Source organism: Protopterus annectens, chromosome 2.part1 (assembly GCF_019279795.1).
Source record: "Protopterus annectens isolate FY-2018-M chromosome 2.part1, PAN1.0, whole genome shotgun sequence".
Lineage (NCBI taxonomy): Eukaryota > Metazoa > Chordata > Ceratodontiformes > Protopteridae > Protopterus > Protopterus annectens.
In genome coordinates this window covers 668430192-668455030 of record NC_056729.1, presented here as the reverse complement: position 1 = coordinate 668455030, position 24839 = coordinate 668430192, and the positions used below count along the sequence as shown (strand labels likewise).

At 39.4% G+C, this 24839-nt stretch overlaps 1 protein-coding gene across 1 annotated transcript in view; it reads right to left on the bottom strand.

Moving 5' to 3' along the window:
• The window catches only part of LOC122794195 (general transcription factor IIE subunit 1-like), a 480389-nt gene that overhangs the window by 175688 nt on the left and 279862 nt on the right, over positions 1 to 24839 (bottom strand). The window contains exon 3 of the mRNA XM_044062408.1: positions 14108 to 14309. Within this exon, the coding sequence (XP_043918343.1) occupies positions 14108 to 14309 (202 nt within the window). The remainder of the gene's footprint in view (positions 1 to 14107; positions 14310 to 24839) is intronic.

Below are 24839 nucleotides of genomic sequence, written 5' to 3'. Positions count from 1 at the left end.
AGGTAATCCCTTATTTTCTGTTAGCATTCTGCAGTTGCTTCTTTTCTTGTTCTGAGAGATTTCCCCTAGTTTGCAATACTTTAAAATTTCTCAATCCCTCTAAATAATTCTTGTTGCTGTTTAACTATATCTCCCTTTTTCCAACCTAGTTTTAAACTCCATTTTAATTTTATCCCACTCTTTAGTTATGTTTTCAGAAGATAATTCCATATTTTCTATTAGCTCCTGAATTAATTCCACAACGATAGGTGGGAAAGCACCAGTGTCTCATTTTTATTTCATTACCTTGAGTTTTTATTTTAGTTGTTATTAGCACATGATCTGAAATAGTTATTGGGTGCATTTCAAGACCTTCAATTAAATAACCTAAGTCTTATTTTCTATGCCTCCTACTGATGGTCAATTTTAGAACAATCAACGACCTCTGATCTGGTGATGAAAAAGATTCCCCAGGGATCCATGCTAGACCCATTTCCCTTCTTTATTATATTAATTCCATCAAGATGAATTATAGAAGTGCGACATACATGCATACACACATGATTTATAACTCATTTCTCTTCTCTGAGATATTGGTTCTCTCTAGACGAATTAAGGAAGCATTAGCATACTGTAATATGCTGACAACTATCATTTTTAAAGTACCTCACATATCCAGGACACCTACCAGTTCAACCGAAGATATACCCTCAGAAACTGAGTATTGCACAGAAATATTTTCCTCAATGCTGGAAAAAAATTCAGTCCAGGTCCAAAGGGCAGAAGTATGAAGTCCCAAATATGATTTGGTCGTCCACATTTAATTAAAAGCATGGGTTCTAGAGTGGCCACAGAAGAGGATGGGAGTGAGTAGTGGCCAGTACCAGTTTGTTTATTCTCGGGGGTAATTCATCTTATTGGATTGGTAACACTTGCTGGTGAGTTGGTGACTGCACACAGGAGAAGACTATTAGGCTGATAATGCACTGGAGATGCATCACTTCACTAAATAGACATATATGGTAGCACAACATATGTATCTTTAAGAAGCGACAAAAGTGAGGCCTGTGAACTGTCTGCAGGGATGGCAGTTAGGGCAATCCTTGGGATCAGTACTAGCTTACTTCCTACTACTCAGCCCCCCCCCCCCCCCCAAAGAAACAAATAGTGGATAAAGCTGTCTGGAGAGCAAACAACCAGGCCAAAAGTCTTGCACCCTGTCTGCAGATGTCTTGCTTGCACCCAAGAGAAGAGCAAATGAGCCTAAGGGTCATGGGGAGGAACCTGCTTAATCTTGTAAACAAGGGGAATGAAAACAAAATTCTGTTTATGTGTCCAAAATGGGGCACTGCAGGTCCTCCCTTACCACAATCCAGTCCACTAGTGGATCATCTACTGAGGCTGACAGAGCTGCAAATGTCTAAGGTTAATGTTGGACTACAGCATCACCTACAACTACATTAACTTTGTGATTAAGAAAATTAATAGGAAATTAATGCTCCCCTATACAGAAATTCATATCTCTTTCTCCACCAAGCATCCTGTAGGTACCTCTGTAGTGCTATTTACTCACCTTCAAGGATGCTTAGTACTGAATCTAGCTAACTCAAAAAAAAAAAAAAAAAAACCCTTAAGGTCAGTTGGTATAGACAGATAAAACCTTGACTACAACAAAAGGACCAGAGTTCAATTAGTGAAATATGAAAAGATAAAGTAAACAAGCTCTAGCCTGGGAAGTACGCCTTCACCATATGAAAATGAAAAGCTACAATAAGGCTACTCCCTCCACGTGGTAGCTAGCTCCAAGATGATCCATTTAGCGGGTATCATATATCCCCTTTCTTGTAGTTGCTGGTATGCAAGCACTACATATGTATCCCAGGTCCTTCATTAAATAAAAACAATTTTTTAATTCTGTTTAGTTAAAAACGACAAACTCTTTCCTCGGAGCAAATTTCTTGTTATGGCAACTTGGCTCAATATAATTAGACAGGAAATTACTCATTCATTGGAAGTCACTTCCAGCTACCTTTCATCCTGGAGTACAAAACTTCCATTCACTAACAACTATATGCTCCGCTTCTTCAGTAGGTACTTCCAAAGTTCCAAGTCAATAAATTGCCTGTGTGCAAAAGCACTAGAACAAGTTACAAAAAGTTCCTTACTTGGAAGCCAACTTGTAACCAGCATACAGCCTGTGTGTAAAATGGGGGAGGGGGGCAAGTCCCAAAGCTCTTCCTTCTTCTAGAGCCAATTGATTCCAATAGGCAGCCTGTGTTCAAAGACATGAGTTCCAAAGTCTAAGACCAACTTCAAATCGGCGTGCTGCCTGTGCACTTAAGCGAATTCCAGGATGGATAATTCTTCCTTCCTCTGAAGCCAACTGGAATCAGCAAACTGCCTGTTTGCAAAGTCACTGGAGCAGGTTCCAAAATATTCCTAGTTCTAAAGCCAACTTCAAATAAGCATGCTGCTTGTGTTCAAAAACGGACTCAGGAACGGATAAGCACTTTCGGTTGTAAACCTTCTTCAGATCCTGTGTTTATCTGCTTTGCTCTTCCTTTTATACTGTGTGTATTCTAGGTATTGGCCAATGAGGTATTATATTCAAATAAGACTCACTGCCTTCATTATTTATTGGATACACTTACTACTTGTATACAATCTGTCTTTTTATATACACTGCCAAATCAGTTTAACTTCCTGGGTTCCTGCTAGCATGTCACTGGTTATTCTGTCCTCTTGGGTGGGGTCCATTCTCACATGTTCTTTAGTAGCTAGTTGTATAGCTTTACTGTCATGTTATTCAGTCCTATTTCTTTTAGGAGTGGTTTACTGATAGAAGTGTATTATTGCCCCCTAAGCCTCCTTTCTTTTAGTACTGGTTTTAAAGGGACTACTGCGTTAAGGCCAGGACTTTGACTGGCATGCAAGTTCATAATCCATTCCATTTCTGTTTTTTTAGTTCTGTTGAGCAAATCTCCACTTCATGCTGTAACTGAAACTTGGGTTAATATCATAAATTTAAAGCTATGCCCTGGACACCACCCAGTTCAGATTCAGATTAGTTAAGGGCAGATCTTGCCTGATGAACCTGGTTGACTTCTTTGAGACCATCGCCAAGGCCCTGGATGAGGGAAAGTCAGTACATACAGCTTACCTTGACTTGGCTAAGGCCTTTGACACAACCCCCACTCAGGCATCATCGAAAAGCTAACACAACTTGGTGTAAATCCCTATCTCATCAGGTAGGTGGCCAACTGGCTCACCGACAGGACCCTCAAGGTCAAAATAGGCACCTCTACCTCTGATAGCAGACCTGTCACTAGTGGAGTTCTCCAGGGATCTGTCCTGGGACACCTACTATTTGGCATCTACTTCTCAGAGGTCCAGGCAAAGACAAAAGGCCTGTGGCTGACCAAGTTTGCGGACTGTAAGTTGAGTGCTGTCACTGACACCCCAAATGATGTTAACATACTGCAAGAGGGTCTCACAGCAATTAATGACTGCTGCCAAAGTCATGGCCTCAAGCTAAACGCAAAAATAAATATCATCATACTATTCGGCAGAAACACAGCCCTTGCTGATTGCCACATCAACGGCAACCCCCTAAACATACAACCTGTGGTGAGAGACCTGGGTACTCAAGTTGATAATCTCACATTAAACATATAGCGACAATGGTCAGAAAAGCCTTTTACTTGGTTCATCTCATAAGTAAAGGGATTGCATCCAGAAAAAATGAGTTTATTACCTCTCTATACTCCTCCTTCATTAGACCAATAATAGAGTAAAACTCCCCATCTGGTATACCTCCCCAAACATCTGCACCAACTGGAAAGGCCACAGAAATACCTCACAAAGAGAATCCATGTCCTCCAACACTTGTCCTATGCGTACAGGCTCAAATCACTCTCTCTCTACTCAGTCTCATACAGATTGCTCAGTGGTGATTTGTGTCTCACCTACAAGGCAATCTCAGACCCTGCTCTATTAGAGATGCTCCATATCTGTAAGTCTAACTCCTTGCACATTACCCGCTCGAAAGGCCTGAATCTAATATGAGACATCAAGAAAACCTGCTGGAGAGACAGGTTTGTCTCCTAGAGGCTGCCCAGTCTCTGGAATAGACTTCCCATACAAGTCAAACAGAGTACCTCTCTGATCCTTCAAGCACAACCTTGATGAGTGGATGGGAAACCACAAATTTGTCCCAGGGGTTCCAGATGCATCCCTCACTGACAGGGGTGACAAGTGTTGACTGAGGTTTCTTTTTGGGGATAAACTCTTGGCTAGGCTTGTAAGGGCCCCAGAGTCATTAGCCTAGTAACCTCCTATGATCAAATGACACAACAGAACAGAATATGAGGGCTGTCTGGGTCTACATGGGTGGGCAACAGAAATAAAGGAGGAGAGGCCATTCCAGAGTTCTGTCTGGCAAATGTCTTGATGGTGGCCAATTCATGGTTCAGCAGGAAAGACAGTCACATGATCACATACAAGAGTGTCAAGCACACAACTCAGGTAGACTTCCCTCTTAGTAAGAAAAGGGAGCTGGGGAAGAATCAGCGATTGTAAAGTCATTCCCAGTGATGGTTAACACAATCAGCTGCAAGCAGTGGTCAGAGAAGACTCTAAGATCAACACAGACTAGGCTGAAAACCTGGAAGTTGTCTAGACAGAAAAAAGCACAATAGTTCAAGGAAATACTCAGGGCTCTAGCACCTCAGGAAAAAGAGGAAATAGGTGGAGCTGAAGAAGAATGGCAATGCCTGAAAACAGCACGTGTGACGACTACTGAACAGATACGTAGCTAAGCCTTGTACAAAGAATGTTAGTTTTTATTGTATTATTTCTTCTTTTGTAAATTACTGTCTTTGTTAATGGGTCTACTTTAGATTGACGAAAAGTCAAAATGTCAAATGCTCACATGAGCATAAATGCAGGAAGTCGATGTTTATTTTTTTGGGTCGCAGTACAGTGAGGATCGGAATATTTGCCCTTTCCTCACTGTAGTATGATCTCGGAGTTGGAATATATATTTAGTGGGGGAATAGCAATTTCAAATTTCTGCATTTACCCTCATGTGAGCGTTCAACATTTTTGATATTTCGTGTATATAATATAGACCCCTTTGTCAATTAACATAAGTAATGTAATACTGGAGCTTTTCTCCTTGGGTCTCTGCTGAAAAAGGGCTTCTGCCCAGCCAAACTAAACCGGTTAACAAATGTCAAATAAATAAATATGGAAATAAGCCACGTAAGGAAACCTGGTGGTGGAATGCAGAAGTCCAGGAAGTCATCAGGGGAAGATATATAAAAAATATGGACCAGGCTAAGGAAGAATACTGGTTGGCTAACACAAAGGCTAAAAGAGCAGTTGCAATAGCAAAGAACAAGGCATCAGAGGCACTTTAGCAGCTTCTGAAAAGTGACGTAGCAGGTGGCATAAAGACACCATCAACCTGCAAAGCAAAGACAGAAAGATAAAGAAGATAATCATCAGATACTCTTCATAAGGGATGCCAGCAACAACCTGCTCACCAATCCACAGGACAGTGAAGGCAAATGGAATGAGTACTTACAGCAGAGTCTGAATGAAGAAACCCCCATAGAAGCTGCACTGCCCCAGAAACAACATACAACGAAAGAAGAGGAGGAGGCCATCCTAGAAGTAAAGACAGCACTAAAGAAAATGAAGTCTGGGAAAGCTGCAGACACAGATAAGTTCACGTCTGACATGATCAAGATGTTAAGTGAATCATGGGGAGAAATGGCTCCAGAGGGTACTCATAGTAGTACGGAGAGAAAGAAGTATCCCAGACAATTGGAGAATAAGCATCTAAGTGCTAGTGTACAATAACAAAGGGGACATTCACAACTGCGGGCAGTATAGAGGTATCAAACTCCTGTTGCACTGCATGAAAGTTCTGGAGACAGTGACTTGATAAATGAACATGCAGAGTAATAGGAAGGAAGATCAGAGATGAACAGTTTGGATTCAGATCAGGATGCAGCACAACCAACTTGATATTTGCAGGGAAACAGATAGCTGAGAAGAAGCTAGAAATGAGGAAAGAGTACAACTGGACATTCCCAGATTTGGAGAAAGTATGTGACAGTCCCAAGAAAGCTGATTTGTGCTGTCCTTTGATGAATTTGTAGAATTAGTGCAAGTTATGTGTAACAACCCAACCCAATGACATAATTTTAAAGAGTGTTTAGACTCAAAGAGGGGTTCTCAGTGGGAGTTGGTATGCATCATGGTACAGCTCTGAAGCCACAGCTATTCATACTGGTGATGGATTACATTGGCAAACAGGTTGGTGGGGGGCACATCAACAAAGTTGCTGTATGCAGACAATATGCTGTTACAGGTAGATTCTGAACAAGAACTTCGGCAAACAGCAGAGGAGTGGAATGCAAAATTGAAGGCACATGGAATGAAATGAATACAATTAAGACAGGTGTAATGGCAGCAAATGGGGGAAATCAGAAGACGCTGAGAACTGAGATAGAATGGAAATAGTGGAACAGATTAACAGTATATGGGAGGGGTGGTTAAGTAAAAGGGAAGTCTGAATGAGGAAGTCAAAGCTAGAATCGGAGGGGCTGCAGCCAAATGGCACAGTGTGTCAAGAGTAGTGTGTGACAGAAGAATGTTAAAGAAATTGAAGCATAAGGTGTATAAAGAAAAAAAAAAGTTATGTACTCACCATAACGTTCCATCTGTATTGTCCATTTTCATTCTTACTCAATGAATGGGTTCGGCTCCAACCCTCGGAGCCAAATCAGCCATCTTCTATTGATTCTAGGATCCAACTCTCCAGCTCCTCCTTTACCCATAATGCTCCTGACCACTGCAATACCTCAGATTGAGTTTGCTGGTATTATATGTATTATTATCAAAAATACAATAACAATGCTATGACAGAAAGTGACAGCTGAAAGACCAGGAGCTCAAACAGGAATTATGGTTCCTATTAACAATTTCTTTAGGTCTCTCCCAAAGACATGGATGGGGTTGGGAGGGAGGGAAGTTGAAGAAGAATGAAAATGGACAACACAGATGGAATGTCTGAGTACATAACTTCTTTATCGGATGTTTTCATCTTCATTCATTCCTCAACGAATGGGACAGAGTCCCCAGCTATGGTAACTTTGGGTGGTGTACATGGAAGGATGTTTCGGAGAACCACAGCACCAAAAACAGCTCTATTTCTGGAGATGCTGGCCCAATTGGAAAAGAGCAATGAAAGTATGAGTATTAGACCAAGTGGAAGCTGCACAAATGTCATCAATGGATGCCCTAGCCCAGTTGTGCACAACCTTTTTGTGGGGAAGGCCACTACACAAATTCTTAGTACTTATGTGGGCCACCTCAAAACAATAAGTCGTTACAAGTTAATAGGTACAGGTGACTGGCATTTTTACTTAAGACAGCAGTAAACTGCAACATCAACTTCACTACAGAAAACAGCACATTAGTAAAATGAGTCACAGTATTCACATTAAATGTGATTACATTTCAAACACACTTGATGGCAACAGTAGGTTATGCAGTCAGTGTGACAGTTGTGGCTGCTTCTCGGAAATGAGCTTTGCAATATCAGGCTCAATGTTGGTTGATGACAAATGCAACAATGCTTCAAGGTTATTGTCAGTTAACTGATTCCGAATGCTACTTTTGTTCAGCTTCATTTGTGAAAATGTCTGTTCAAAACGATACGTGCTGCCAAACATACTTGCATGAACACGTGCATTGTCTTTCAGATTTACAAACACATCAGGAAAACTCTTGTAAAAGTCAGACTGTTTTCTCTGAATGTAGCATGGAGTCCATCTGATGACTGAAGATCAAGGAGTTCTAACTGGTACTTTGCCTACATGTCATTAACAGAAACACCAAATGGATCTGCAAACAGCTTCAAATGCAGTCTGTGCTTTTCAAAATCTTGAAATGCCTGTCAAATGAATGAATCAAAACATCCAGCTTTTCAATAACAGTCTGCAGTGCCTTGGTGTTTCTGCAGCATTGACTGGAACGTGAGGAAGTGGATGAAATTCTCTGATGCTGCCTGCGAGCAAAATAACTTAAGCTTCATCTGAAATGCTGACACATGGTTTGCAAGTTCACAAACAAGCTGGTTTCCTTGCAGTTTCATGCTAAGATCATTCAAGTGTTCAGTCACATCAACAAGAAATGCCAACTTAGCCTGACATGATTTGTCAGTCAGGAAGGCAACTTCTGTTTCCATGTTTTTACTTCTCATGACTGTAGTAACCTCATCAAGCAATTCCCAGAATCTTCGCAGCATTTTACCCCGACTAAGCCGTCGTACTTCACAGTACTACAACAGGTCACTGTGATCTGATTCAGTATCCTGAAGAAACTGGTGGAATTGATGATGATTAAGGCCTCGACTTTTTATGAAGTTAATTTTTACTACCATCTTCATTACTTCTTAAAAACCAAGGTCTCTGCCACAGAGATTCTGCTGATGTATGATACAGTGAAAGTTTACTAACTGCCTGTTTTGATATCAACGATGTTTTTTCATCAATGATACCAGCCCATTACTCTCTCCTGTCATTGCTGGTGCACCATCAGTTGTCATGCTCACCAATTTTGTCATATCCAGAGCCAGTCTGTCACACAGTTTCAACATCTGTTCTAACAGATCTGACCCCATTTGTTTGTCTTTTAAGGGAGCCCATGCCTATCAGCTCTTCAATAATGTCGAAGGGAGGAGATACTCCGCAAACAAACGCCAGCAGTTGTGCTGTGGAATCAACATCAGCTGATTCATCGGCAGCCAGAGAAAAATATATAAACAATGCTGCCTTGTCTGCCAGCTGCCTTATGACATCTCCAGACAAGCTAGTAATTCTGCGCTGTACAGTCATGCGATTCAGATTGACTGTTTCTAATTTCTTACAAACTTCTGGACACAGCTTTTTTGTTGCAGCTATCATGCAGTTCTTTACAATATCACCATCAGTAAATGGACGCCCAGTCTCAGCAGTCATTAGTAAAATATCATAATTGACCTCACAAGCAGTGCTAAAATCTGCTGATCTGTTAGTAAAAATGTTCTGTTTAGTCAAACTACAACACAACCGCTCAATTTTGGACAGTCTTTCTTTACCAACCATGTTGTCAAAATTTTTATGTTTTGTCTCATAATGCTGTTTCTAGTTTGATATTTTCGGCATGGAACTGTTGACTGACACAGAAAACAAATAATGTTCTTCTCCTGCTGAATAAAACAGTATCGCTCCCTCTAGTCATCATGAAATTGTCTGTTTTCTGCATCTTGCAGAAAGTTACTACTTTCTACTATTTGACAGCAAATAACTGCAGTTGACAGCTTTGCTCATTGAACATTAACCCCACTGCTCATTTCCCGCTGGAAAGGGCATGCCCTGCATGATCGACAAGCCAGAACCTGGTCAGGCAATATGCATAGACACCTGACATCCTATCATTAAAAAAATAAATAAGTGTCATCACACCAACTATTTTTCTTTACTTAAAACAGAAGTTTACGTAAACTATCATCCATGAATTCAACAGACAAGCCCCTGCCTGCATAACACTAAATTCCAGTTACATATTTCAGTAACAGCTAATAAACGTCTTTAAGGATGAGGACTGAAGCAATAGTCAAGATACAAGGTGCAGGGTTTGATTATGAACTCTAGTTACTGGCTAGGCTAGTGATGGTCTGCAAACTGACATCTACCCATGAACCTATATAAGCTTAAAGCAGTCCCTGAGAAGACAATAACCAACAATCATTAAACTGCAATACAGCAACATGACAGCATCTGCACAGGCATGTGGCAAGCAGAAAATGACAGCTCCTCTAAAAATCCATTTGATCCAGTTTTTGTTGTGTGTATAAAAGAATTCCTACCTGGGGTGCAGGTTCAATAAGTATTGTCGTGTCGGAGCATTACAGAAGGTCACAAGCCCTTGCATCTCCTATTAAAAACACAGAGCCAAATGAGAACTTGACTCTTTCACAAATGTTCGTCAAAATGTCTATTTCCCCTTCATGCGACTCTGCGGGAACAGCAGTAGACTTCACACGCACGCGAGCACACCAGTAACAACCTGTCCACTACACAACAAACTGTATTAAAAAAAAAAAAAAAAAAAAAAAAAAACCAGAAAACTACGAAGCATATAAAATGCGTTTTATCCGCACTGATTTAGATAACCACGATCCAAGATAGGTCTCAGGTCTCCTGTCTTTTTGGCACTAAAAAGACCCTTGAGTAAATTCCAGATCTTGCTTGGTCTGAGGGGACCTCTTGGATGACGCTTTTATCTTGCAAATTTCAGATCTCTTTATCTGCTAGCTTCCACTCCCTCTGATCAGGTGGAGCATCAGGGAGACTTTTCCTCTTTTTTTCAGGCATTTGTAAAAAGAGAATGAAATATTCTCTGGACATGATCCTTTGCACCCAACAGTCTTTTGTGATGGCTATCCAGGCTTTTTGGTGCAAGGATAAGTGCCCCTCTTCCAACTGCCTCCAGAGAGGGACAGCTGGGCAACCTTTCAGGAGAGCAGGAAGGATCTGTCCAAGAAGGAATCTTGAGATCCTTGGTTCTGCAAACCCTCTCTGCCACATGGGTGACATCTACCATTGTAGTTATTTCCCCCTCTGCCTCTGGGGGAAAAATCCCTGTGTGATTCCTGAAATGTACCTTGAGATTTCTGGAACCACATCTTCTTCCTACCGCACTGATTCCTAGAGAAATGTCTCAGCGGGGTACAAAAGTGGATTCAGATGGCAGATAAGGTCTTTGTCCTTTTCACTATGGGAGAGTATGCCTTTAATGGTTGGCCCAAACAAAGAAGATCCATCAAAAGGAGAAATGATGAATAATGCCTTGAAGGTCTGCGCAAAATCACACAACCACATCCAGGCATGTCTCCTTATGGCTATGCATGAACCGGCCACCCTAGAAGTACCTTCAGCTGCATGCAAGATTAACCTCAATTCCATGGACACATCTAAAATTGATTGTAGGGTGGCCAGTCATGAGGAAAAAAACTTTTGTTCCTCAGCGGATATGGACCCTGGGGCAGAATTAGAGAGTACCTTTACCAAGTCCCTCTGTAATCTGGTGAAATGTGCCAGGTGATCACAAGGAAAATATCGCTGACCCATACACCTTCTTCCCAAACCTGTCCAATGCCCTAAACTCTCTGTTAGGGGGATGGATGGTGGATTTTTATTCAGCCAAATAAACAACAACCACAGCATCTACAAGAATCCCTTTAGTCTAGTACTATCAGGAGCACTCCAAATTTTGTCCGAGCATTTGAGGATTGGTTCCACGGAGTCAGGTTCCTTTCATGCTCTGCAGGAGACCGTCTATAAGCTCATCCACAGAGGAGTAACCCAAAACCTAGACTTTCCAGACCTGAAGGCTTCCAAGAACAAAGATTTCTCCAGGGAAGGGGTTTGGAAAGACCAATCACCTTTTTTGGTGACGTATCTCTAGGATGTCCCCAAATGAGACATCTTCAGGTGGAGATATGGTGGTTCCTTCATCAAAATTGGTGTCTTCAGTGAGAGATTCCTGCCATGAATCTAAGGGCCGCTTTTTGCACACCTCTTCTGAGGGACCTCCTCAGTGAGGTATTCTGGTGAGGGATCAGAAAAGGAAGGGAATTCAGACACAGAATCCGAAGGGGGAGTGAATGATGTATCCGACAGTGAAGAGACTAGGATACTCTTGGGTAAAAGAAAACCCTCTCCATCACTTTGAAGGCAGAAATACCAGGAGAAGCAGAGGACAAACTACTCAGAGCTGAAGCTCTGAAAGCAGACAATTCCTGGCCCTTCCTGACCCTCACTTCAAAGGAGTTGGAGCTGAGCCATCCAGTGCTGAAGCCCCGAGGGGAAGAGATGGCTCTGAAAGCTTCCAAGTCTATGTCAACCCTTCAGATCAGATGCCGACACTGCAGCTCCAAGAACCATCGCGGTCTGAAGAGGGAGCCGACTGGATCAGGGATATTGCCAGAGTGGAAGACAAAGGAATCGTTGGATCAGATGACTCCACTCTCGCATATCTTAGATCCTATGGCTCTGAAATGGAAGACAGGATCAGAGAAGGCATAACAACGGGTTGAAAGGATGGTTTAAGGCCCAAAGATCTGACTGAATATGGTGCCAGCAAGACTCCCATCTAGATCTGTGTTCTGAGGAACTTTCTCCTCAGCCTATCCACATCTGCCTTGGACAGACTTCGGGATGGCCTAACAAAGCAGGATGAGGAAGGTGGCCTAAAATCCTTTTTAGGTGTTCCCTGAAGAAGGAGAGATCTCAATCTGTGTGACACCAATTCAGGAGAAAATTTCAGACTACAGGGCCGATGGAATGGAGACACAATGAGTATCAGATCCAAAGACTTAGTATCCAAGGTCCTAGGAACCTTCTTGGGTGGCTCTGATAGAAGAGCAGTCTTTGGAGACTGAACCGGAGAGCATTTCAGGTGCTCCCTGGGCTCCTTAGATTTTTGGGATGGGGTTTGAGCCCTTGACGTAGAGGTACCTGAAGAAGGAGCAGATGCTGGTAATGAAACCTTTAGAATCAGTTTATTTCATCTGTCCCTTATGGCCCTTATTTTAAAGGCTGCACAAATGGAACAAGGAGTGTCCAAATGTGACAGGCCTAAGTAATAAATGCACTCCCTCTGGTCACAAGAGCTGGGAATCTTATTCCCACAGGAAGTGTATTTCTTAAAACCAGTCACCTTATCAGCCATAATGGAAGAAAAAGGGGCACACAACAATCACAATCAGAATGACAATAACAATAGCTATTTAAAGTTTTATAAAAAAATGGTACTATTTATTATTATGTTTTAAATATAAAGGAAGAAAGAAAGACAAAAAGGAAATACCAACAATGGTGGTTGTTGTGTCTTTCGGCATTTCCCGGTTAGGGGTCGCCACAGCGGAACTCCGGTCCGCTAATGATTGGTAGTTGATTTTTACATGCCGAGTTACCAGCCCTGATGCACAACCTTCAATGAAGGTACACCCATTCATGCATGTCTCCATGCAGAAGACGCTCTAGCTGAGAATTGAACCAGACAGCGTCTGACTGTGAGGCGAAGGAATATCTCCAAGTGAGTTAAAGATAATAGACAAAGTTACCACCTATGGTAGAAAAGATTACCAAGAAAAAATGTTGGTATCAGAGAGTAAGGGAGATACTATAAACCACCACTGTATAAAACATAAAAAGACTAATGAAGAAAATTACTGAAATATATAGAGATCAAAACACTCACAAAACCCCTAGAGCTCAAGACGAGATATAGCAATCCCATCTGAACCTAAAGAGAGGCAAATGAGATCTGAAATATTGCAGTGGTCAGGGGCATTATGGGTGGAGGAGCTCGAAGAGTCAGATCCTAGAATCTATAGAAGATGGCAAAGTCAGATCCAAAGGTCGGACCCAAACCCATTTGTTGGGGAGCAAATGAAAATGACAAAATCAGATCAGTAGTGTAAGCAGTACTACTGTATGGTACAGAAATGTGGGCAGTGAAAGTAGAGCAGTTGAGGAAGCTAGAGGTGATGGAAAAGTGTGGGGGATGGATGGGGGATGCACACTGTGGGATACATGAAGAAATGACGACATCAGAAGTTTAAGTAGCTCCATTTGCACAGAAGGTCAAAGAGTACTATACGCAGGAAAGCAGAACATAATGATGAAGAAGATTTGAGACAGACAGGAAGAAAGCAACAGGAAATGAGGACATCCAGCAAAGAGATGGATGGATTGTGTTACAGAAGGCCTACAACAGTCAAGTATGATTGTCGAAGAATTAGAAGAGTGGCACTGAATTTTGATCAATCATGACAGTTGACACAACACCTTACCCCATGTAAAAGAAAAGAAAAAGAAGACTGATGACAATGTAAATGACGGATTACAAAAACAGTACAACCTTGGATTCCATGATCAACACTAAAGCTTTCCCAGTAAAAACACTGTAAATTTACCTAGATGACTTTGGATATTTAGATTTTTCAAGCATAATATTCAAACTGCAAAGTAAGCATATACACCCTAAGTGTAAAGTATTTACGTACCCTAATGCCAAGCTTGGGATTTCAGTTGGCTGTGGTTCCAAAAGCTCATGAGGTAGAATTATATCTTCTGTTTCATGCAGAAGGCCATATATAGGTTCAATCTGTTCATTAAATTTGGCTAGCAGAGTGCGGGCATCTCGTTTAGGAAGTGAAGAAACATCCTCTTCAACTTCTGTACCACAGAAAGTGCAACAAAAGATTCCTGAAATAAAAAAAATATATATATATATATATATATATATATATATATATATATATATATATATTAAGCATTTTCTTAAAATACATAGAACTATTAAGATACACTGATCATGAAACCAAAATCTATACGATTTACTTTTGACTACAATGTGTTGGGTTCTGATCAACATTTCCAAATTCCACTTCACTTTCCTAAACTTGAACAAGAATGCAACAAGAGTGGCAAAAGCAGCATGTTAATAACCTGACACTTGGATAAAATATTCAGTTTCAACACAGCTGAAATGTGGGTCTACTTCAAAACATTGAAATCTCATAACATTGAAATTCATAACATCGAGACCATAACATCAAAAATTCAAAACACTGAACACCCAAAAACAATGAAACTTCAGAAAATTGAAACTTAGCTTCATAACATTGAAAACTACATCGCACATGTAAATAAGATTCCCTCCACCTATAACAACATCTAAGTAACACACTCACTTTTTACTACATTTTCAGTGTATGCTGATTGTGATACAGTGAGGTTAGAAAATTTACTTTTTTCCAGTGTAGTGTGATCTTGGAGTTGGTATATTTAATTTACAGGGGATGTGGGGGTGAAGCAGCCCCCTGCAGAAACATAGTAGAAAGTGTGTTTGTTAGTTAGGTGTTGTTATAGCTGGAGGGGGTGCTATTCACATGGGCGTTGTAGCTTTCAGTGTTATGAAGCATACTTTCAATGTTATGACTTTTCATTGTTTTGGGTTTTCAGTGTTTTGGGATTTTGATGTTTTGGTCTCAATGTTCTGAATTTCAACGTTATGAAATTTCTATGTTTTGATGTAGATCCTGAAATGTGAGGTTTTGAACAGAGTAAACAAATCTACAGATGCAAGCTATTACTTCAAAGCAATGATTTTCTGTTACAGATCTGCTTAACCTACTTGCTGTTACTCTGTTTTCTTGCTACAAATGCACCAAGAAATGTTTTTGTACTAGAATGGCTTTGGGCTTCTAGGGAGTAAATTTACTATCACAGGGATTTCTAAACAAAATGCAAGAAACCTAAACATAACTGTCTCAACATGTGGTTCTTTATGTGATACTACCACCAACTCTGGTAAGTTTACATGCAGCATTTTGTGCTGATATGCACATATGTAAGCAGCAAAATGCTTCACCAGCATGTATTGCTCCCCAAGCAGAACACTACTGTATAGCAGAATCTTTTAATCATTGCCATACACTTACAATTTTAACATGTTCAATGTTCTAAATTCAAGCTCAACCTCTAGAAATCCCATCGAAGAGCTTGCCATCATAAAATCCAATACTCTTTTAATCCAGCCAGGGATCCACATTAGTTAAAAAATACTGAGAGACTCAGATTTCCTATTCTGTAATGGGATAGAATTCCACCACAAACAGGCTTTTCCGTAAAAAAAATATTCCAGACAGAAGTTTTACCAGACAACATTTACCAGGAAATTATTATTCCTGGCATTCAGTAAATGCATCTTCATAAGAATACTCAACGTATTTACAAAACCAGAATCATGGACACATTTTATAAATAGTTATTAAATCTCCCCAACCAGCCGATATTTAATTGTCTACAAAGAGAAAACCTTTAACCTACTACAATAACTCAAGTCATTCATACCAAATATCTTCCTAGTAAAATACCTTTATATTATTTCCAGTCTATCTGGCTGCGTGATGTTATACACAAAAGTTGAACCACAAGAGGCTCTTGCCTCCCCCATAGTGCCTTTTTAAGGCAAGGTCTCAAAAACAACATTACAGATGTGAAATCAGCCAATCCACAACAAAATAAGGGTCATGCTGCTAAATGCTAGGAGCTTAAACCAAAAACTGCACTCCCTGGATGCACATCTATCACTAGAAGATATAGATGTCTGTGTAGTTTCAGAAACCCTGTATAAGGTCTCACAGAGTTTCACAGCCTTGCAATGCTACAATGCCTTCCACACCTTTAGACTGCAAAATGAACATGTGAAAACCAAAGGAGGCATTGTTTCAATCTATATTAGAGATAAATTCACCTCCCATCTAGTTAGAATGGACAACTCCATGGAGTTACTCTAAGTCCAGGTTACGGTGGGTAAAACCTCCCCCCATTCAAGTGATAGCCAGTTATAGATCTCCTTCCATGGGTCATGATTGCCCATGAAGGCTACTTGACCAAATTGGAGACACTCCAATTTTTACTGAACACACTGGTTATTGGGGGATTTCAGTTATCCAACCATCAACTGGGGAACCTATGTTAGCCCTAGTTGCTAGCACAAAAGTTCCTTCACTTTTTTAATTTAAATGCCCTGGAACAAATTGTTTATACCCAGACAAGGGGAACAAACATTCTAGATATGGTCCTCACCAACATGTCAAACAGATGCACTGCTGCAACTGTCGGATTCCCATTAGCTAAAACTGACCACAAATCAGTTACCTTCAAGCTGGCACTAACACCAGAACTCAAAGGGTGAACTCAGACTAAAAATCTTCACCTAGGCACACTATACCCTCCTAGGTGAAGGTATAAGTGCATTCCAAGCCCCACCCCAAGGTGGAAGTGGTAACTATGCCAAAGCTTACTCTACAGCCCTGTACAACTCACTTGCATAAAAGTGTATAAACTCGGCTGTACCAGAAAGAAAGCCAGAACCCCAAGTAAAAACAAGCTACTATGGTGGACATCCAGCACAAACTTTACAAAAAACGCTAAAATTTGCAGTCAAAGAAAACACTGGAAAAACACCCTCCTCAGCCTCAATAGGCAAATAAGACAACTTGGTAAATACTGAAAGGACTCCTTTCAGACAAACTTAGCAAGTACAGCCAAGGATAACCATAAGGCCTTTTACAGCTACATACATAGCCTAAAAGGTAGGACCCAAGCATGTGCAGAACTAGTGATCAACGGTTTCACACGCACTGACCCTACAGAGATAGCAAACATGCTAGCAGATAGGTTTGGTGAAAATTTCACTCCCTTATCCCCTCCTATCTTATAACAAAATTTCACTCCCTTATCCCCTCCTACCTTACAACAAACTATTCACAACCCTCACCCTACATATCTGAAGAGCAGGTCCTCAAAGCCTTGTCTAAGGCAAAAAACACAGCCTCTGTGGGACCAAACGACATCCCAGGCTGTCTTAAAACAGGCTAAAACATGAACTAGCATCACCATTAAGTACCCTTTTCAATCATAGCCTAACCACAGACTTTGTTCCTGCGGAATGGAGAACAGCAACAGTTATTCCCCTCCACAAAGGTAGCCTAGCAACAGACCCAGTGAATTACAAACCCATAAGCCTGACCAGGCTCATCTGTAAAGCCATGAAACATGTCCTTATGGACCTCATAAATAAAGACATAGGTGACCTCCAAACCCTGGATCATACCCAATTCAGCTCTGTCGAGAGGAGATCCTGCCTGTTAAATCTGGTGAATTTTCTTGAAAATGGGACCATGGCCACTGAGGAGGGCAAATCTGTGCACACAGCAAACCTTGACTTGGCAAAGGCATTCGACACAATCCCACATTCAGGCATTACCAATAAACTTTAGCAAACTGAATGCAAACCCCTTTGATGCAAGATGGGTTGCCAACTGTCTTACAAACTGGACACACACTATCAAAGTGGGTGAATCCACATCAGCCAGCAGACCTGTTAACAATGGGGTACCACAGAGGTCAGTGCTGGGCCCCCTACTGTTTGGTATATACTTCTCAGAAATTCAGGTCAAAACTAAATGGTCGTGAGACTTCCAAAATGGTTGCACACTGAGTAACAGCGTGTTTCTAGCCCTCCCAATGTGAAAACAGAAACTCAGCAGAGAAGGCCAGTAAACTTTTGTTTATGCATAAATCTGAGTAATGGGCTAGCAAAGTGCACTGCCTGGATGCCAGGAATAAAGAAATACAGAAGACCTGGAAAGAAATCAGCTACAAAAAGTGAGGAAAAAACACTAACTGGGGAGGGTTCTGCAGCTGTTCAGAAAAATGCAATGCAACCTTCAGACATAACTTTGAGTAAGCTACAGGAGGACACAAGACAACTGCATACAGATCTGGTTAAAATAAAAAAACACTGATGGAGTACGTCAACACAAACAGCAAAAGGCTGGAAAAATAGAAGAAGCTTTAAACAGATACTCAGATGAGATGATAAAGCTGCAAAAATCAGAGGTCGAAAAGAAGAAACGGCTGGCTGAATAGGAGACTGTTCAGGAAGAGATACTTCAAAAAATAATAGAATCAGAGGACAGAGCACATAGGGAAAACCTGAGATTTTCAGCTACACCAGAGAAGCTGGAAGGAACAGACTGCATTACTTTTATGAAAGCACAAACAAGCAACTGGTATTCCACAGCAGGAGTTGTTAGCTGAAAGTGCACATCGTGTGTATGCTCCAAACCTACCTATAAGAAAGCAACTTAGACCTTCAATAGTAAAGATGCAATCCTACCAGCAGAAGGAGTTGATTCTGACAAAACTGTGGAAGAAGCACAAAATACTAAAATTGGAAGACTGCAGAATGTTTGTGAAGAAGGATTACTCGTGCACCAGGCCAAAGAGGGGTAAATTCATTCCACTATTCAGGGAATGTAGAGATGCGGGTGTGATATTTAAACTGCTGTATCCAGCTGTCTTTAAGGTATTCTTCCCCGGAGGGGCAGAATAATTTTTTGAAGAAGTGTATGGTAAGGAGGAAATACAAAAATTTGTTCAACAAAAACTGAGCTGTACAACAGAAGGTGTTTCTGCTTCTTGTTCTTCTGATAATAAAGACCACACAGAGACTGTACCTGTGAAACCTTTTCCAGTACTTCAATGGAAAATGTTGGAGACAGAGAAGGCAGCATGAGAGTTGACTAAAAGAATCAAGAGTACATTGGAAATAAAACAGAGACAGGATATGGGTGCTGAAAAAGAACAGTAATAAAACCAATAATGCAATGTGGGATTACAATGTAATAATTATACTTGTGACATATGTCAGAACAAGAAAATCTGGAAATATTGGACGTTTTCAAAATTTTTGGATTTGTAGGGGACTCCAAAGTATATGCCTTACTTCCTGTCATTAATGTTCAGAAGGGGAACAGAGGGGAGAAAGCCAAGTAAAGAAAACATTTTCTTTTCTTAATAGTACTGTATTTGTGGTGTATGGTTTTCTTTGCATGCTATTTTTAAAAGTAATGGGGACTGTAATCAGGTGCTGTTTTTTTTTTCTTTTTCTCCCCTTTTCTGTCTTTCTTCTTGTACAGTTTTGAGAAATATAGGCAATGCAATGGGAAACAATAGTGCAAAAGTGCCTGGTTAAAAAAGCATGACAAAGTTAAAATGAATGTGCTTTCTCTCATTCTTGCATGGGGAAATGACTGGATTGAGGATCTTATTGATCAGTTTTGAGAGGTAACAAGTAAATGAAAAAGAATATTGAATATTATGAGGCTTTTGTATCGAGCAAATGCATGTAGCAATTCTGCAGCTGGTCTTCATGTTTACATGGAAACAGTCTGATGAAGAAAAACTGGCTGGTTCTCATGTCTCCATGGAGACGATCTGATAAAGAGAAACTGGAGACGGTCTGGTGGAAGGGGATTGGCTAACAGAAAAGAAAAACAAGGGGAGAAACTGGCTAGGACATAATGTTCTCTGAAAGCAATCAGGGAATTTCCCAGCTGGGAGAGTTTTAAAGACAGAACCAATCAGACGACGTAAAGTTTTTCAATTTTTTTTAAAATGCAATGGGGATACGAATATAAAAAGGTGCTTTTGTTTTTTTTCTTTTTCTCCCTTCTTTTTCCTCGTTCAGTTTTTAACAAATGTAGGTACTGCAATGTAAAGGAGGGAGAGAGGAAAGGTGTGGTTAAGAGAGTATGAAAGAAGAAAAATCCGTGTACTTCCTCCCATGCATGCATAAGGAAATGACTGGGTTGGGATCCTAGGCATGATCCACTAACAAATTTATTACAAAGCATGTAAATGAAAAAGAATATGAAATATTATAGGACTTTTTTTCGGGTAAACAAGGTACCCTTAGCAGTTGTGTGCCTGGATTGTATTTCAATATAAGACAATTTGATAAAGTGAAATGGCTTGGAGATGAAAGCTTTCAGTAAACACTAAGTGTTTTCTCAGCTGGGAGAACTATAAAGAGACTAAATCAAATAGCACTTACTAATACAACAGGCTGTACCCTGTCAATGTGGCTATTAACTTAGAACTTTTGTTTTTATTAGGAAGCAAAAACTTCAAAATTTGAAGCTATACATAGTTTTGTGTGTTATTATTAAATTAATAGGTTTTAGGGTTCTGGGGGGTTGTTTGTTCTATTTGAGGGCTTTAAAAAAAAAACACAAGTTATATAAGATGTGGCATAGGCTTAAATGGATATGACAAGAAACAACTGTATAAAGGACCAACCTGGTGAACAGTATATCCATATAACATAAAAGTTGGGACTAAACATTTAACAAAAAAGCAGTTATACATAAAAGGTGGTAATAATAAGTATATAAGAAAATGATGCTTTATGTAATGTCTTTCAATCTGAATGGACATGCAGATAAATATAAAAAATAGAGAGTAGTGAACTATATTAAAAATGTAGAGTGCAAACAGCTACAGGAAAGAACTGAACATGTGAATTTGATAAAGAAAGGTTTTCAGGATGGTTATTCAGCAGAATATTAGGGGCAAAGGAAAAGAGGACTACTTATATTAATTCCAAGAAGAGCTCCAATAGTGATAGAAGAGGGAAAAAAAGATAACAATGGAAAATATATAGTAATAAGGGGCTACTGGCAAGGGAGGAGGATTACAGTAACAAGGATATATGTTCCACCTAAAACTGCTATAATGGAGCTTAAGAAAATTCTGGGAGAAATAATCAGCTTTCAGCAAGGAGTATTACTTATAGGTGGAGACTGGAATTTGGATTGCAACAGTGAAGATGTGTCTGGGGGGGGGGGCTAGAAGGGAAATATATAACAAAGGGGGGTAGATTTTTGAAGACATTTATGAAAATGTTTGGCATAGAAGATATGCATTTAGTACTAGGAGTTCGGAGTGAATTTTCATATTATTCTCCAAGATACAAAAACTGGGCTAGGCTAGATAGAATTTCACTCTCACAGGAACATGTGCATTTAATTAAAGGTCTTGAAACACATCCAATAACTACTTCAGATCATGCGCCAATAATAACTAAAATAAAAACGCAAGGTAATGAAAAAAATGAGACATTGGCACTTTCCAACCTATTGGTTGAAAAGAATGAAATGTAAGGAATGGGTTTTGGAATTAATTCAGGAGCCACTAGAAAAGACAGAATTTTCTTCTGAAAATATAGCTAGAGAGTGTGATAAAAATAAAGTGGAGTTTAAAACTATGGTGGAAATAAAGGAAAGGAAGTTATGGTTAAGAAGCAACGAAAATTATTTAGAGGGACTAACAAATGTGAAAGTATTGCAAAATAGGAGGAATCTCTCAGAATAAGAAAAGGAGCAACTGCAGAACGTTAAAGAGAAAATAAGGGATTACCTCGATAATATAAATGAGTTTAGATAAATTGGTGTTAAGCAACTATTTTTTGATAATAATTCTAGAGCACAAAAACATTTAGCACAATGGCTCAGGCAACAGAAAATGGAAAGGGCTGTCACCAGTCTTAGGAAGCCTATAACAAGGAAGATAACAAGAGAGCCTGTAGAAGTATTAGAAATATTTTGGAAATTTTATGAAACTTTATATAAAGCAGAGAAATATGGAAATCAAGAAAATGTACAAAGAGAAATGTTTATGGAAGACTTAAATATGCCAAGGTTAGAGGTAGACGAGGCTCAATGACTAACAGGACAGGAAGAGATGAGATAAAAAAGACTATGTATATCCAATCTACAGGAAAGTCCCCAGGAATAGATGGTATCCCTGTGGAAGTTTAGAAGCTAAGAGGGAAAAAAACTGATGAAGATCTGGAAGGTTTTAACAGTATTTTAAAGGGAGGAGAAAAACCAGCATCCTGGAAGAAGGCAGTTGTAATGGTAATACCTAAACAGGGTAAAGATCCAATGGATCCAGCTTCATACAGGCCCATTTCAATACTAAACCATGATTATAAAGTGTTTATGTCTATAATGGCTAAAAGAATGGCAAAAGTGATCCAAAAATTGATAGATATGGATCAGTGTGGTTTTGTGGAGGGAGGCAAATATTTGACAATATTAACAGAACACTGATGATCTGGAGAGAAGCAGAACGTAAGAATATACCTCTGTTATTGGTGGGTCTTGATGCTGGTTGCACCTGTGCCTTTCTGTGGTCTTTCTTCATGAAGTTTAAAAGCTAGGAGAGAAAAAACTGATAAAGATCCGGAAGCCTTTGTTTAACAGTATTTTAAGAGAAGGAGAAGTACCAGCATCCTGGAAGAAGGTGGTGGTAATGGTAATACCTAATGAGGATAACGATCCATTGGATCCAGCTTCATACAGGCCCATTTCACTACTAAGCCAAGATTATAAAGTGTTTATGTCTATAATTGCTAAAAGAATGGCAACAGTGATCCAAAAACTGATGGATATGGATCAGTGTGGTTTTGTGGAGGGAGGTAAATATTTGACAATATTAAACAGTGATGATCTGGAGGGAAGCAGAACATAAGAATATTTTTTTTTTTGCCAAAAAACTTTTTATTGATTATTAAACAATAAGATATAACAATGACAGCTTGAAAAACAAACATTACAATATAATTATAAAGGTTACAAATTATAGGAACATATAGACTATTTTATATAAGTTATACCTTATATAACTATATACAATATTTACAAAAAGTTGACCGAAATGCAAAACACTATCTAAATTTATATACCAAAGTCAAAAATAACATTAAATAGCCCAAAGTTTTTGTGACTCAAGACAAGATAAATGACAGACTAATCTACGCAGTTGATAATAAGTAAAACTTTTTCTAACATTTTGTTAGTAAGCGCCAGCTTTTTGGGACTTTTCACTAGTGTTTTCTGTGCAGAAATATATGAGTAAGCCACTGACTGGAAATTTTCCCAATTGAGTTTGGTACGATCAAGCCAATTTTTAGTGCTATAGAATTTTATGAGCATACATATATATATTATCACATGAATATCCAATCTAGAAAGAGGTATTTGGGGTAAATGAAGAATTGCTAATTCCCAAGATAAAGTGGATTTATGGTATCCCATTTTTTGCAAACGAACCTTCAATGAGGTCCAAAGTTTATGTGAGTGATGACATGACCATATAATATGCATTAGATCTGCATTTGAGAATGAACAGCATGAGCATGAGGAAGATTTACTGGGATTAAATTTATTAAGTTTAATAGGGGTGTGATAAGCATTATTATTTATCATTAGTTGGGTATAGTAAAGTTTCTTGAAGGGTGAGAATTCCAAAGTTGCTTTGATGGCAGAGATTTTCTGATTCATGTTCAATTGTGTGTTAAATCCATCCCAATATTTAGAAAAAAGACAATCTGATTTATGAATTATATCAATTAAGAGATTATATGATTTAGATATCATTTTCGTGGAAGCAACAAAGTTTGTATCACCATGTCCAAATTAGTAAAATCTTGGTTTCTGGGTTTGATGTAAGCATATTTAGTAACAAGAATTTCTCTTAATTGTCGGAGAATAGAGAAATATTTACCTCTAACTTCCAAAATTTTGCAAAAGCTCGTTAAGGTTACATCTTTATACTTCAGGATATCCCATATATTAAGATTTTTAATTTGAGGAAAATGTGAGAGGTTAATCATATTATTATTTAGTTTAATATTAGGATTTAGGTGAATCGGCTGTAATAAATGAAAAGCATTGTCTAAATTAACATATTTTAGCAGCTCTTGAAATAATTTTACCTTCTGTTTTAAAGACTTTGAGAGTTTAAGAGTATCCATAACATCTATAGATAGAAATGGGAGAGCTGTTGAATTAAAGTTTTTGGTTAAAATATGTTGGTGCCATATCTTAGTCCAATTAGGAAGATTGTTGTAGTTCCCGACATTCACAGAAGTGATAGATAATAATTTGTTAGCTGAGATAATTAAATAGTAAAGACGAAAGTTAGATAAGCTTAGACCTCCTTTGCTTTTAGGAAGCAGTAACTTAGAGTATGAGATCCTAATTGATTTAGGAAACCAAATTAATTTAGCTAATTCCTTGTGGACCTTAGAGAAGAAGAATTTAGGGATTGTTTGATCAATAGAACTGAATTGAAAAAGAAGTTTAGGAAGAATATTCATTTTAATTATCGCTGCCTTGGATAGGAGAGAAAGGTTTAGCAGTTCCCATCTGCGCAAGTCAAGTACAATTGAAGACCATCCCCGGGATTCATGAACCTTGCGCCAGGCGCCAGCATAGCGTCGGCGTTATAACGCCAAATATGGCTGCTTAGCGATTCAGGTATGAATGAATTCCACGTGCACTACCGGGCGTGGCGCCGACTGCCCCGCCCGGC